Below are 14,753 nucleotides of genomic sequence, written 5' to 3'. Positions count from 1 at the left end.
ATTTGCGTTTCCAAAGTTGTCTTTTGGGCAAACAATTGTACTTTGACTATGGCCTATGAGTTCCTAATCAGGGGTTCTAAATATTCTTAGTTTCGGTTCAACGAGAAATTCACATATGAATAAATTAGTACCCAAGCCTGATTAAAAAAAGAGACTTCAAACCATTTTCTGCCATTCACATTTTTTTTTTAGTAAAAAAGTTCCAATACGGATCAAGTATTACACAATACTAAGAAAACCAATTTAGCAAATGGTGTACGCGTATAAACAAGCTCCCAACTAAGGCGCCAAACCTAATATCTAATGAGTATAAGTTGTGACCATCAAACTGAAACATAAATCATTAACTATATGGTGCTCAATTTATCCACCTAAAACATAAATCATAGATCATAAACTATATGAGACCCTGACATTTAAAAAATGTTATAAAAGCATGATCGTTGGATCGATCGACGATGAAAATCAACGAAGATCCAATCCGATCGCAGCGCCCCAGTCGAAATTGAAGGGCGTTTTCTCATCATAAGAAGAGGTTTATGGAGGAGAAGATCGTCACCGTCTTCATGGCGACTTCGGAATCCGTCGCGGCTCCATCGAGATGCCCTCACTGCGCCGGTCCTTTGTCGAAAGATATGGTAAAATCTTCTTACTACGAAAAAGATTTTTTTTTCTTTGAAGTTTTGTTGATTGTGGTGAATTTCGTTGCTGATAGGAAACTAGTTCTTGGACTGTGGCGCCGTTCTTGCGGGATAGCTTTTCCATGGTGCAGCCTCTTCTTTCATCCTTCAAGAACACTTCTATTGCTTTGTGATTCGGTGATTAATTCCATTTTTTGTGTTCGTTTGTTGGGCAGATTGGATCTGCGGTGGGCGGTACTGCGAGTGCGTTTTATGGATTCAACCATTGTGAGTTATTCCACAAGCTTTGCGTCTCGATGATGTAGATTTCGCTTGAGATTGATGTGCTTATGAATGGAAGTCTAGGTGAATCCTTGGATGTCATACGAATCGTACAATGAATCACTGATTTAAGATAATAAGTGAATCTGCACTTTCATTTTATAGAATTCGTGTTGAGCAAAGGCGAAGATTTCGATGAGAGAAGTTTTCATACCGTTCTGCACTAATTGTTGGAATTTCTCAAACGGTCTAAAGTGGGTTTCTTTTGGAAAGTTGATTTATTCACTATGGTAAACCTACGAGAAGTCGGTGCTCAGTTCATGATCATCTGAAATCATTGAAACCTTGGTCATACTATGAATGCTTATATTGTAAACTTTGGAGGTCTAATTTAATTCTTGTTGCCTTTCATATGATCAGCAATGCCTGTCGTGCGTCGATGGATAAAGGGGCCCATGTGCACCCATTTTCTTATTGGGGTAAGTGTATGAAGTTCTTTTTTTTTTGTGGAAAAAGTGTATGAAGTTCATCTTTCCCCTTATCCTTTAATTTTTTTTATTTCAATCGCATGGATATTTACTAGCCCTAGAAGATTGTGCACCCCCAAATAAGTTTGCCCTGATGATGTGGGGTTTGATCTTCATTGTGCAGGCACCCCCAGTAATCGTTTTCTCCTCTGCCTGTGCAGGATTGGCAGGTGAGACTTCCTTCTCACTACATCATCCTCTGATATACAATTAAGGTCACATGTCTAGAATCATCCATCAGTCCACTTTCCCATCTGTCTTTTCATCCATCTATCTATCCATTCATCCATTTATCCATCATACATCCATCCATCCATCCATACATTCATCCTTCTGGCTATCATTCTTGTCCATCGTACATTCATTCATCCATCCGTCTGTCTATCTGTGCGCTAATCCATGTATCCATTTGTCCACCCATCCATCCATGCATCCATCTGTCTGCCCATCCATCGATGCATCCGTCTGTCTGGTCACCCATCCATCCATCCATCCATCCATTTGTCAGGCCATCCATCCATGCATCTGTCAGTCCATCCATCCATCCATCCATTTTCCGCCCATCCATTTATGCCTCCATCCATTTGCCGGATCATCCATCCATCCATGCGTCTTATGTCTACCCATCCATTTATCTATTTTCCCATTTGTCTGCCAATCCAGCTATCCGTCTGTCTGTCTGCACATCATTCCATCTATCCATGATATGCATCCGTCTGTCCACTCATCCATCCGTCTGTCAGATCCATCCATTTGCCCCCCATTCAGCTATTCATCTGTTTGTACGGCTATCTATCCATCCATCCATCCATCCATCCATCAACCCATATATCCATCCAACCATCTATATATAGATATATTTATATAATCTTTAGCTATCCTTCTACCTTTGTTACAATGACTGTTGATGAGGGTAAGTGGGCATGTAGGGGGTGCAGTGCCAGCTGTGGCCCAATTGGCTTCCTCTTCCTACCACGCCTTCTTTGCCTCTTCATCGCCGCACGATGAGAAGATACATGAGACCAGGAACTCGTCCCCCCTCTAGTTTTCACATTTATTCTGCTTCTGTGTTTTTCTGTATATTTGTCCCATAATGAGATCTTACTTGCATTCTTGTATACTGCTCTTTTCATGACGAAATCTTGCTCACTGGAAATAAACTACAACTTTCTCTGCACATGTTGTCAAACGATCATTTTGCTCAGTCATGGACCCTTTTTCTCTTTCTAGGTTTCATATTTTCTTTTCTTTTGCAACATTGATACATTATGCCTTTTTTTTTCATTTTATTCCCAGCTTTTATCTTTTGATCGTACGACCTTTCTTTAATAATTTGAACATTAGTATTTTTACTATATCTGTCCAGTGGAGGAAGAGGATGAGTATGAAGTAGAATAGTATTGATGATGACGAGGCTGTCTGGAGGTCTGCTCAAGACAGTGGGAACTAGATTCCCCTCGACTTGCATCTATTTCATGATGCATTATCAAATAATCCTTGTATTTGATTGTATGAGAATTTTCCTGACCCCAATTAATGTAAGAAACTGCAATATCAATGATCGCTCCTTTGTCCTTTATCTACACCCATTTGTATGTCTAGTGGTTATCAAAGACTTTCTACTGTTTCTGCAACTAAAACAAATTTCCTTGCTTCAATGAACACAAACTGGAATTTAAAAACACACCTAGACTTCTGGCCCCCTCTTGGGATAATACACCTATTTTTGGCCTCAGGGATAATACAACTCCTACTTCTGGCCTTCTTTAGGGGATAAGAGATTCCAAATAGATTCATAGGAATAGGAAAATACACCTCCAACTTTGGGCCCACTTTAGGGGAAATACACCTCCAACTTCGGGCCACCTAAGTTTTACTTACCCGAGTAAACGAGCTCGAGGTGTTCTCAATCGGCGAAGCCTCCAAGGTGTTCTCAATCGGCAGAGCCTCACTTATGGTTTCTCACTCGGCGAAGCCTCTAAAGACAAAGGTGTTCTCTGTACAAGGACGGGGAATTCACATTCAATGAGAAGAAAATAAAGAAAGATGAAGAACAAGACAATGATACCATCAATTTTCATCATCAGCCCAAGGGTCAACACCAGAGGTCGACGAAGGGTTCACGCCATTGTCACCGCCTCGAGACCCACCAGACGAAAACATTGCACTGAAGGGCCAGGGAACAGGCACCCAGAACCGGCTCGCGCTCCCACCATTACTGTCCTCTGCCGCCTCGGCCATCCTCTCGCTATCACCGCCTTGCCCAGCTCCTTCCTTGCCGGCCTCTTCGCCGGCAATCTGCAATCTACAGACTGGGCATGAACTGTGAAGCTCCAGCCATGGCAGGATGCAGCCACTGTGAAACCTATGCTTGCAGGGCATCTCCTTAGCCTGCTCCCCTCGCCCGAACTCCTCCAGGCAAATAGAACAGCACAATTCATCTTCCACCTTCACCGTCGGCATGGCTTGCACCGCCGCCTTGCTCGCTGGCGGCGTGCCGTAGCGACTCGGATCGTTCTCTGCAAGATGCTGCAACAGAAGATCCAACCCGGCCGGGATATCTTCCATCCGGCGCCGCGATCGATCGCCATTGTCACTTGATCCGCGCAGGAGTATCGCCTGGTTGAAGGAATTGATCAGCAGCATTGGATCTCTGTCCCTCTCCTCCTCAGGATCCAATCCAGAGTGAAACCCGAGAAGTAGCTGCAGCAGAGCAGAGGTCCGGCGCCGTCTCACGCTGTGATCAAACTGTTCTTCATCTTCATCATCATCATCATCATCTTCATCTCGCCGGGACCGTGATCGTCCCCGCCGGGAGCCACTCATCATCTCCATCAGGATTGGAGCCCAGAGAGATAGAACTCGATCCGAGTGCGTGTCGGAAGCGGCGGGGTCGATGTCTAAATCTCCTCTTCCGTTCATCTCTTCGATGAACCCGCTGTCGCAGAAGGGGCATTGGAGCTCTGCTGCCATTGTTGGATTCACCCTTCTGGAGCACATGTGGCACCAGAACCAGCTGCCTGGAGAGTCCTCCATCTTCTTCTGATTGAAAAATGAGAGAACCAGGCGGGAGCAACCATCAGATTAAAAATTGAGGCCTCTCTCGCCATTAGAAAGATCCTCTGGAGGGAGGAAAGCTCTCCATTAGATTAAAAATCCACTAAAAACCGATAACATAGCCAAGATCAACGGAAAAGCTCCATTGGATCAATCAATTTTGTCAAAATCCACAAAAAATCGACAAAAACCGATAACATAGCCAAGATCAGCGGAAAAGCTCCATTAGATCAATCAATTTTGTCAAAATCCACTAAAAACCGAGATCAACGGAGAAGCCCCAGTAGATCAATTAATTCAGCTGAAGTCTGCACAGAAAACCGATAAACGAAGCCAATATATTCGCAAAAGCTACACTAGATGACACAATGGAGCAGACATCGGATATAAAGAGAGAAACGAAGTTAAGATGTACGGATAAGCTCCATCAGATCAACAATGCAGCAGAAATAGGCTAAAAACGGATAAACGACGCCAATATGTAACAGTTTTTTGCCGACTAACGAAAGAATGAGGTCAACAGCAACGGGAAAGCTCAATCAGATCAAATAATTCAACCGAAGCGGAAGCCAAGATCAGCGGAAAAGCTCAGTGAGATCAACAAATTCAGAAGAAATCGGCTGGAAAATTGAACACCGATACCGATACAAAAAGGAAAGTTCCGCGAAATCGCAGATCCAAGATCAAGATCACAAAAGAAAGAAAAGAAGAAGACTGCCACCGCAAATCAAAAAACAATTTAATCCGCAAGCTTACCAAGAAATTCTCCTAACACGAAGGCCGCAGCAAGAACAGATTTTTCTTCCCGATGAATGCTTTCAAAGCCAACAGATTCCACGCCCCTTCTCGATTCCCCCCTTTTAAACGATGAAAATTGAAGAAAAATAAGAAATTACGAGCAGTAAATCACACGATCAAAACTTGGGGAGAAACCGCGGGCCGGTATCTTCCCCTTTGTCTATGTCTATCTCTATTTCTCTCTATCTCTATATCTGTTTAGATTACGAAATGACGCATTTGCCCCTGTACGTTGGGCCCAAACTTGTGGCTCTGCTCGTTTCAGCGTCCGTCTGTCGTCATCTTTCCAGAACATTCAAAATTATCGGTGGTCTTCCCGTTGGAAGAACCCACGTGGCTTCATATCCACCGTTATTTCGGTGGTTCCTACTCTGTCTTCCCATCTGCACCGTTGGATTGGAGATACGAGCTCCACGTGGCGGCTTGATCATTACGCGGGCTTCTGACGGCTGTCTTATCGCCAAGGCCCCACGGAATTAGCTAATTGGTAGGTAAAATTATGGTCTTGATATTTTTTATTGGGTTATATTTAGGTAAAATTATTGGGTTATAATTTTATTTAGCGATCAGGCAGAAAGAAATCACTACGATGGCTTCGCAGAGGAAACAAAAACTTAAGAAATTGAACATATAGTGCATAGATGCAGATGGGACGGATACTTCATCCGTGGATGTAGAAATCACTAAGTTCGGACGAATGACCGGACTAGAATCGTCTGCCAGTCTCTGGACGGCACAATTTTTTGTTCATGGACAAAATAATTGTCTCGTTCGGGGCCTTGGACGCCGGACGGGACGGTTTCTGCATCCTGTGGAGTCAAGTAGGTGCCTGAGAGCTCCAATTGGGTGACTCATGTGCTGTGCCACATGTTAAATTCTGAGTGGCCTAAAGCTTACGCGTGGTGGTTGTACACACTGCTTTGTCTTGGATGTCGGATAGGATGAGAATGTCTTGCGCGTGATGGTTTATTTGAGACAGGACAGGATATGGATGAAGATATTTGGGACGGGACGACTCGGATAAACCTCTAAAAATTGGGGCGTAGGACATGATGATCTTCGTCCTATCCCGTGCATCGTCCGCGTCCAGAGCAATCGTGCACTATAAAGAATAACCCAATTAAAAAGCTATTACACACTATGATGGCTGCCTCTTGGCAAACCTTATGGTTGTCTCTTCATTCCCATTGCCGGATCTTCCCCAGAGGAGCCCGCCTACTTTGTTCAGTAGATCTGATAAAAGTGGTTTTTATTTACCAGCACTCATGTGTCAAAGTCAAAAGGGATCCTGATGTAGCCCAAAAGCCCATCTTTTGAGGCCCATTAGCAAGTTGTGGCCCAAGAAGGAGATTCTTCTAGAACTGACAGGATCTGCAGCAAGATACCTAGAGCCCCTCAAAATCCGCTGACAGGATTTTCTCTAACAATATCTTTTGACAGGATTTTCCTTGACAAGATGTTCTCATAGGATTTTCTCTGACAGATTCTTCTTCTGCCAAGATCTCTGCTCTAAATTGTCAGATCTGGATATCTTCTGTTTTGTCACATCATGATCTTCTTGAGCCACACAAATATCTCCTAACAGCTTCTACAGGCCCCAGAATCTGCATGATATCTCTGCTCAGGCCTGACAGGCTGCTTATCCTCTGTTTTAGCTTATCAGATTTGTTTTTCTCAATGTTTTGACTTATCTTGTCATGGAGAGGACAATGTACGCCATTCTTTGTGATGTTTTTTTTGGGTTTCCTTTAGTTTCTTTTAGATAAGAATGAAACATGGAATATTTTCACCTAAATAATGTGCATTTAAGTGTTAAAGTGACAATTTTTCAAGGTCCATGTAGTATCTAACGTTACGTTTTAGGTTCCTCCTCTTCTCTTTTTCCAAGAAAGTTATTATTTGTTACCAGCTATTTTGGCCACCTAGGCCACAGCCCTATAAATTAGGAAAAATTAATTATAAAGATAAATTAAAGATCTTGCATCGATCCATTTCAGGCTCCATCGTCATCATATCCACCCAGCTTCCAATGCTAGGTCTTGATATATTTCCTCACCTCTCCCACAATATAGGCTTTCCTGGGAGACTTCTATCCATCTGTTATTAGAGTCCAAAATAAATTAAGTAAAAATTTGTTCCTATAGTGCGCCCTCATTGCTTTGCTAGAAAAAAGTTATCATTCTATATCTACCTGTCAGTTGAGTCCAAAATAAATTTTTCAACAAGAAAACATTATAAAGCCTATCTTAATTAAATGCAATATTCAAGATTCATCGTTAAGGAATTTGGCCTTTTCATGTAAAACTAAATGTTTGATAACTGTTTAACCTAAATAATTTGTTTATTTAAGTGCTAAATGGAAACAGAAAATATCAGTAAATAAAGTTTATAATAGATAAAACCATAAGAAACATTGAGAACATACCCATATCATCCAAATATCTCAAATAATGAATTAATACATCAGGTTAGACAAAAATGCATGACGCCAAAATGCTATCTTCATTTTATGATCTAATTTGGCTTTTGATAATATGATTGATGACATGGATGATTATGATTTACTTAAATGCACTTTATCATTTACCAAAATTAGTTCAACAAATCGTCTGGTTATTCATTTTGTACATATTGTCATTATCCCATGTATAAAACTTGTGATTATTATTTTATATTATTTGAATTTAATAAAGTAAATATATGTTTCTTGAAAATGAAGCTGAAAATTAATTTTCAATTTCCATAATATAATATCATTCTCATAGAATATTGACACACTTAAAACAAAGAAGTGATTTATTTAATTCAGAATTTATATTTATGAATAGCTATTATTTCTAAACTTATTATCAGATAAAGATATGGGCTCACAAGGTGGCCTAGCAGGATAGGAGATAATGATTACTAAGCACCTAAGTGGATCAAATGGGCTGTAGAGAAGGTCATGGATAACACAAGAGGTTTGGCAAACAAGATAGAATCAAAAGGTTTTGACCCATATCTATGAAAATTAGGCATGAAATGAGATAATATTTGTAACCTTCAAAATGAGCACATAGCAAGCAAGGGGCCAAAACCATAGAAATCCTTTATTGAAAAATCGTATGAATTTATTTATTTATTTCAATATTTTTATATTTCTTATGTAAGAACTAAATCAATTTGAATGAATACAAACATATAAAAAATTTCAAAATATCTCTCAGCTTGTAATACAATGTTTATCACATTTAACTTAATTTAACCATGTTGTATAAGGCATATTGAGGATTTTATGTACAGTTTAACGTGAAGATAATAACTAATTGATACAAAAAATATTAGCTGCCACTTCAGCAGAATCTGGAAAATGGAACATGGCGAGCATGTATAGTGTATAGGAAACAGTAAGCAGAACCGAGAGTGGTGTGAAGGAAGTTGAAAAATTAGGTCATTCTATGTGATGATAACCTTGGAAAAAGAGAGATGAAATGGTAATTAAAAAAATATAATATCACACTAACCTCATCATCACATGCCCAATGGGTCGAGTGGTTCTTTTTCTTCATGACTCTTGGTCATGTCTCCCCTCCTTCAATTTTGAAAATTCAGGAATAGATACAAAAATGTTTTTTACAAGAAGATCACTCCGTAAACTTAACTAAGGAAATAATATAACAGTGTATTTAACAAATATACGGAAAGATCTACTTATAGATGTGAACTAATCGATGTATAAAGGAGTCAAATATGGGAATGCCCTAAAAAATTCAGGTAGAAAATGTTTCTAGTTGAATTCCCCAAATATTTCTCAAGCCTCATCATTCAATGTCATGGATTTTTAGCATGTTGACAGAATCCCCAGATTTCCCATAGATTTTATCTCAGCAAAAATTCACTTCTATACATCACATATTTAATTGGCTGTTTTTGGATATTCTTTGGCTGTCGAGCTAGTCACACATCTATATCGTATTAATTTCAATCGCAAAAATATTATGATTATAGTATGGTTCTTATGATCAAGTCCTTGAATATATGCAAGAAAATCCTATAATTATTTCATAAATTTTTTTGTATGTATTTTATTTTTTATTATCGTAAAGGGTGAACAACACAAAATGGAAGCTTTAATAAATATAAATATACTTTAGGACTCATCACCTGTTAGTTAGAAGATAATAAAAAGATTGAGAAGCTAGTGGCGAGTACATATAGGTGCGCAAAGAAGCTGCTGAGTGGTTGGTACATGTTCATGATCGCTGGTAAGGATGAAGATGGAGACCGATACATGACGGTGAGCAATAGAGTCCACAGTGCCCTGAATGAAGGCAAAAACCTAGGCTATCTTTGATGAACATAATGTAGGAAAAAGGACGAAGAGATGACTATGAAAAGATGAAGATCTCTCTGACCTTGTTGTCACGTACACCAAAGGCACATATTTTTTCTACACGAGTCTTGATCAAGATGCCACTCCTCAATCCTTCACTCTCAGAATGCAAAAATGAATCAAAGCAAGATTATGGATAAGGAAATCACTGTACTGATTGTAATTTGGAAAAACATCAAGGGTGTCTTCTTGACAATGAGGATTTTTCTTAGAGTGACTTTGATAAATATGCTCAAGAAATTTAATGATATAGGGGTTTCTATGGAAAAATTCACAGATTTTTTTTCTATGGGCTCAGATATGGTCATCCTATCAGCAGATAGTATTTCTGTATTTGGACATTTGAATATCTTTATGATATGGGATGAATATCAATACCATTATGATCTCATCAAATAAATACTCATCGTATTATGATCTCATCAGTTTTTTTGATCATTTGACATGTCCATGAGTTTCATTATAAAAATAAAACATAAACAGTAATCTGTATGATTGATATTAATTTTGAATGAGCTGTGGAGTGTATGGTTTTTTGTACTCCATAAAATATCAGCAATCCAAATCTGGTTATTTTGGTAGCAATTCTCCAAGGATTATTGATCAATTCTTCTGATCTTTTATCAAGTGTATTTTTCTACAACGCATAAGAATATAATGTAAGTCAATATATATTTCTCACGGCATCCATAATACTTGGGATCCATCATTAGGATGTGCCATACTCAAAGGGTTTTCAGTATTATTTTCTGGCCTGCCATATGTCAATTATGAAATCAAAATTTTGGAAGTCATTAGCAAAGTTAATCATTGAAAAAATATGACATTTAAATTTGGAAATTGAGAAGCAATAATGGACAGGTTTCAGCTTGCACGGTTTTAATTTTTATGTTTATAGTGAAATGGAAGCATAAAAAATGGATTAAACTCAGAATAAATGGAATAGTGAAAAAATGAGAAGGATAATACATGTTAGCTTGAAAGGTTTAAATTTTTATGTTTAGAGTGAAGTGAACGCATACAAAAAATGGATTAAACTCAGACTAAATGGAATAGATCAAAGTTGAGAAGCAGAATACATGTTTTGTCAATATGTCAATGTATCTTTATTAACTTCTTAAAAGTAAAAAAAGTGGCGGATGAATCAAATTGGAACAAAAAAGTGTTTAAATTTTGTGTGGTAGATGCACCTCACCATAATTCATTAAGTACAATGCTATAACTGGCTAATTATTCTCCTGTTGCTGGGATATGTGTCTTTGCATTAGTGGCCTACATTGATGTTACATGCAATGACGCATTGCCATGCCACACTTTGAATTATTTATAAGTTTATTCTTATTTCATACAAGGGGACATGTTGCATTACGATTCCATAGATCAAGAAGAACTCAGAATGCAGAACCAACCAGCAGTGATGAATCATTGGATGTGCTAGACATGATTTATTTAACCCAAAGTCTGGTTTATCATGTCTCGCATCACTATCTCATATATTGGAAATATCATACAAATATTCTAATTATGTTGACATTTGTCTATTTCACCATTTTTTTCATCTCACTATCTTGTATTTAGAAGTATCATGCCTCGTTTTTTGAATTATCATACAAAGATTTTCCTATGGAGGCATTCCTTGATCAATATCATCTACCCATATTGGTTAAATAATCATTAATTTGAATTTATTACCCGTTGGGCTTGTAACTGACTCTATCGATTGGTTAAGTCAATCATTGATTAATTAATCTACTTGCATACATAGTTAATTGACCAGCTTGACTAACAAAGGTTATTGTCCTGAACTAATAAATGTCTTACATAAATTGGATTTTGGATGTTAGAAGATACATTTAAATTTAAGTTTGTTATGAAAAATCTCTCTTAATTATAGTTGGGATACAGATTTGATTAAAAATTACCCCTGCTAAATGTTTTAGGTACCTAAACATCTTCGCCATTATCTCCTTCAGTGCTCTCTCTTCTAGAATTGTTTATGATGAAAAAACAATAATAGCCTAACAATAATGAGGCTGACCTAGATGAAGAGTTTTGACGTTCCATTGACACCAGTCATTTGAACATTTCAGCACAGCAAGTTTGAGGAACCAAAACACTAGGAATATGATATATTAAAAAGTAATGGGATCATTAGGTTTTCATCTATTTAAAGCTTTGTTAGGATTTTTTTTCTATTTATTGGTGAAAATCATGTATGGATCTTGTTGATAATAGCTTCAGAATGTAATAATATTGGCAAGTATTTCACATGCAAGTGGGGTGAGTATGTGGTTATTCACATGTTTTGATGGAGACCAATGTTGGAAGCCTGATAGGCATCAATAGAGCAGTGGTTTGGAAATGGAAGATATGATTGATTGTGCTTTTTATGATGTGAAACTAGATACATTGAGAGGGTTCTAAGGAGAGAAAGTTTAACATGGAATAGAACACAAATGGAAGAAATGTTAGAATAGATAGTGAAAGTATTAGAAAACAGATATGATAAACTGAAATGATGATTTTGTATAGAATATAAGTTTCCATGGTGGTGATGCATTTCCCCAGATTCATATACTTATAGTGCAACAAGGATGAGGTGGCTTTCTCGATAAGTATACATTAGGAAGAAAAAGCACTCCAAGACACTTAAGATGATGGAGTGAATCAACCCAGACCCTAGAGAATGACTTTTCCTTCTAACTCTTCCTTCTATTTCTTTATTTCTAGCTAGTCCTCACTTTTTGATGTTATATTATTCTTCCCATAGATATTTTCTCTATCTGTCAACATGTTAGATCGCCAGGATTTTGAAAAATCCTCAGTTATTTCAAATAATTATGTGTTGAATTCATCATTTTATTTTCCAACCCAGCATATGTTTGTTTACGAAAGTTGCAATCCCAGATTCTCCAAAAGGTTTGTTTCATTATCTATATCAATTATTTTTTGTGGAATAAAAAATCATTAAATGTACATGCTCTCTGAATCTTTGACGGATACTTGTTCTAATTAATATCATATTTATGTGGCATTCACATGTGTGGTGCATCCATCAGATTTAGTGTGAATAAAAATTATGCTTCTTTTCTGCCAATTTGTGTTGCTACGCATTCAAAATGGATAATGGCAGTTTGTGATTGGCCTTCATAGCATTGTGATTTTTCATTCCCTAATGAGAATGATGTTTTTCATAGAAATGTGATTTACATCATTAAAAATATTTTGAAATACTTATTAAAATTTGTTAGTTAAAATCAATGACTGATAAGCCTAAAATTGATGTGTAATTACGTCGTTGTTTGTTTTTTTAAACTTATGCAATAAAATTTCTAATAACCCTTAATCACTAAATAATAAATATGGAGCAAGCAAGGGGTAAAACCACAAGGAGGCACTAAGCAATAATTTTTATCCAATTTCAATCAATTAATTCAAGAATGAATTAATTTTGCGTTTAATAGACCTTAATTATGTTTATAATTAATCAAAATTAAGTAGAAATTTAATTTGGATTTTTAGTATTTTCGAACAACACACTTGGGTAGGATAATTATGATTATAACATCAAGTCAATTCAGATTACCAATTTCCCAATCAAAGTAATTTTTATATATATTGAAAATTGGGAATTAATAAGCACAAAAGGGGGTTTTAAAATTGGACTTGAAGATGGATGATTTTTTTAATGAAATTTTAGATTTAGGTATTTTAGATGTTTAATTGAATTTATAAACAATCAATTTTGAAATATAGAGAGAGAAGGTAGGAGATCTAACCTAGAGAGAGAAAGTAGAAGGATTTGGGGAAAAGGTGAAATTTGACCTTAATCTGAAAATCTAAACATGCAGAAATGGTCCAAATCAATGTAGAACTAAAGATTAAAATCAGATCTCGAATCAAAATCAAAATGCAATGCTAATTTTATTTCAAAACAACTTCAAGGGCATGTACATTTCGCCCCTGCCTTGCGTTTTAAGAATCATTCAAGAAGAAGTTCAAAAATAAAATTAGAAACTTACAATTTTCAACGAACCAAGATCTGTCAACTTCCAAAACAACTCATGTGTCCTTCCTGGCCAAATCCTTGGGGAGAGCTTCAACAAAAGAATTTCCCCTTCTTCTAGACCTCTATTTAAAAATCCAACCATAAGGATCGTGGAGGGGAGAAAGGCAAACTTGCCCTCAAAGTTTCAGCTCAATGGGATGGCTAGATCTCAAGATATCATCATTTTATTGGGGATTAATCCTAGCCGTTGGATTAATTTTATCTCTTCTCCAAGTAGATAAAAATGGCATTTTCTGATTCGTCGAGGCCTTTCTCCTTGCTTTCTCGGCCCTCGGATTGCGTTCTGACATGTCGTAGTGCGCTTCCACCGGGTTCAATCATTGGAGAATGATGCTTCATTTTAATGGCTCACAAAGTGCCATGTCGCCCTTTTTAAAAAAAAAATAAAGAGGTGAGCTTACCATTCTATTAAATGTAGGTGGAATCGATTGCTGCGTCCATTTAATGCATGCGCCTACTCAATTCCACGTACGAGGAATCTATTAGCTTATAGATAAATGCGAAATTGATTTTCGCGAGTAATTAATGCACGCGGCTATCGATTCCCCATTCATTGATTATACGAAAATGGATTTATTAACTGCACGTGTGTTGGTTGCAGCGTGCATTAAATGCACGCGGCTACCATACTGTACGTACGAGGTTTCTACTTTATCAAATGCACAAAAATAATCAATAAAAACAATGCTTAGCTGTTTTTCTCACCACCCGTGCCACGTTAGTGCCTTTTAAGACAATCATTCGCTCATTATGGCATCGCGCATTGCGATGCCATAATGAGCAAATAATGCTCTCTCTATCTCTCTGTTATTATTATTAAAAAATGCATCCACTTATTTGAGAGAATTTTGGGCAAATGACGTGGATGTCACGTGATATATATATATATATACATTATAAAAACTATATATATTCTTTTTGTATGTAAAATCATTTTCATGGCTAAATATTGGTCAGAAAATTAGTAAAACCCTTACCAACCTTTAGCCAAGTATTCTAAGTCCTGTAAAAAATATTTATTCAATGCA

General features: G+C 37.4%; 2 protein-coding genes across 4 annotated transcripts; one reads left to right on the top strand and one right to left on the bottom strand.

Annotated features, from left to right (window-relative positions):
- Nucleotides 1-459: 459 nt before the first annotated feature.
- On the top strand, nucleotides 460-3,008 carry LOC144706343 (uncharacterized). 2 transcript variants are annotated; one of them, XM_078579252.1, is made up of 6 exons: nucleotides 460-638; nucleotides 716-766; nucleotides 857-908; nucleotides 1,323-1,381; nucleotides 1,554-1,599; nucleotides 2,796-3,008. In XM_078579252.1, the coding sequence occupies exons 1-6, from the start codon at nucleotides 540-542 to the stop codon at nucleotides 2,825-2,827; spliced, it is 339 nt and encodes a 112-aa protein (XP_078435378.1). In that variant the 5' UTR covers nucleotides 460-539; the 3' UTR covers nucleotides 2,828-3,008. The 2 variants fall into 2 exon arrangements, with proteins under 2 accessions (XP_078435378.1, XP_078435376.1); XM_078579250.1 differs by lacking the exon at nucleotides 2,796-3,008 and adding an exon at nucleotides 2,359-2,606 and having other exon boundaries at nucleotides 468-638.
- Nucleotides 3,009-3,191: 183 nt separating this feature from the next.
- On the bottom strand, nucleotides 3,192-5,452 carry LOC144706342 (E3 ubiquitin-protein ligase SIRP1-like). 2 transcript variants are annotated; one of them, XM_078579248.1, is made up of 3 exons: nucleotides 5,243-5,452; nucleotides 3,498-4,471; nucleotides 3,192-3,426 (listed from the first exon to the last, which is right to left on the bottom strand). In XM_078579248.1, exon 2 carries the CDS (start codon nucleotides 4,463-4,465, stop codon nucleotides 3,500-3,502), a length of 966 nt encoding a protein of 321 aa, XP_078435374.1. In that variant the 5' UTR covers nucleotides 4,466-4,471; nucleotides 5,243-5,452; the 3' UTR covers nucleotides 3,192-3,426; nucleotides 3,498-3,499. The 2 variants fall into 2 exon arrangements, with proteins under 2 accessions (XP_078435374.1, XP_078435375.1); XM_078579249.1 differs by having other exon boundaries at nucleotides 3,498-4,468.
- Between the last annotated feature and the right edge of the window lie 9,301 nt (nucleotides 5,453-14,753).

Source organism: Wolffia australiana, chromosome 8 (genome assembly GCF_029677425.1).
Source record: "Wolffia australiana isolate 7733 chromosome 8, ASM2967742v1".
In the NCBI taxonomy this organism is placed as follows: Eukaryota; Viridiplantae; Streptophyta; class Magnoliopsida; order Alismatales; family Araceae; genus Wolffia; species Wolffia australiana.
The sequence above is the reverse complement of the archived record's forward strand: the minus strand, read 5'-3'. Positions and strand labels throughout refer to the sequence as shown.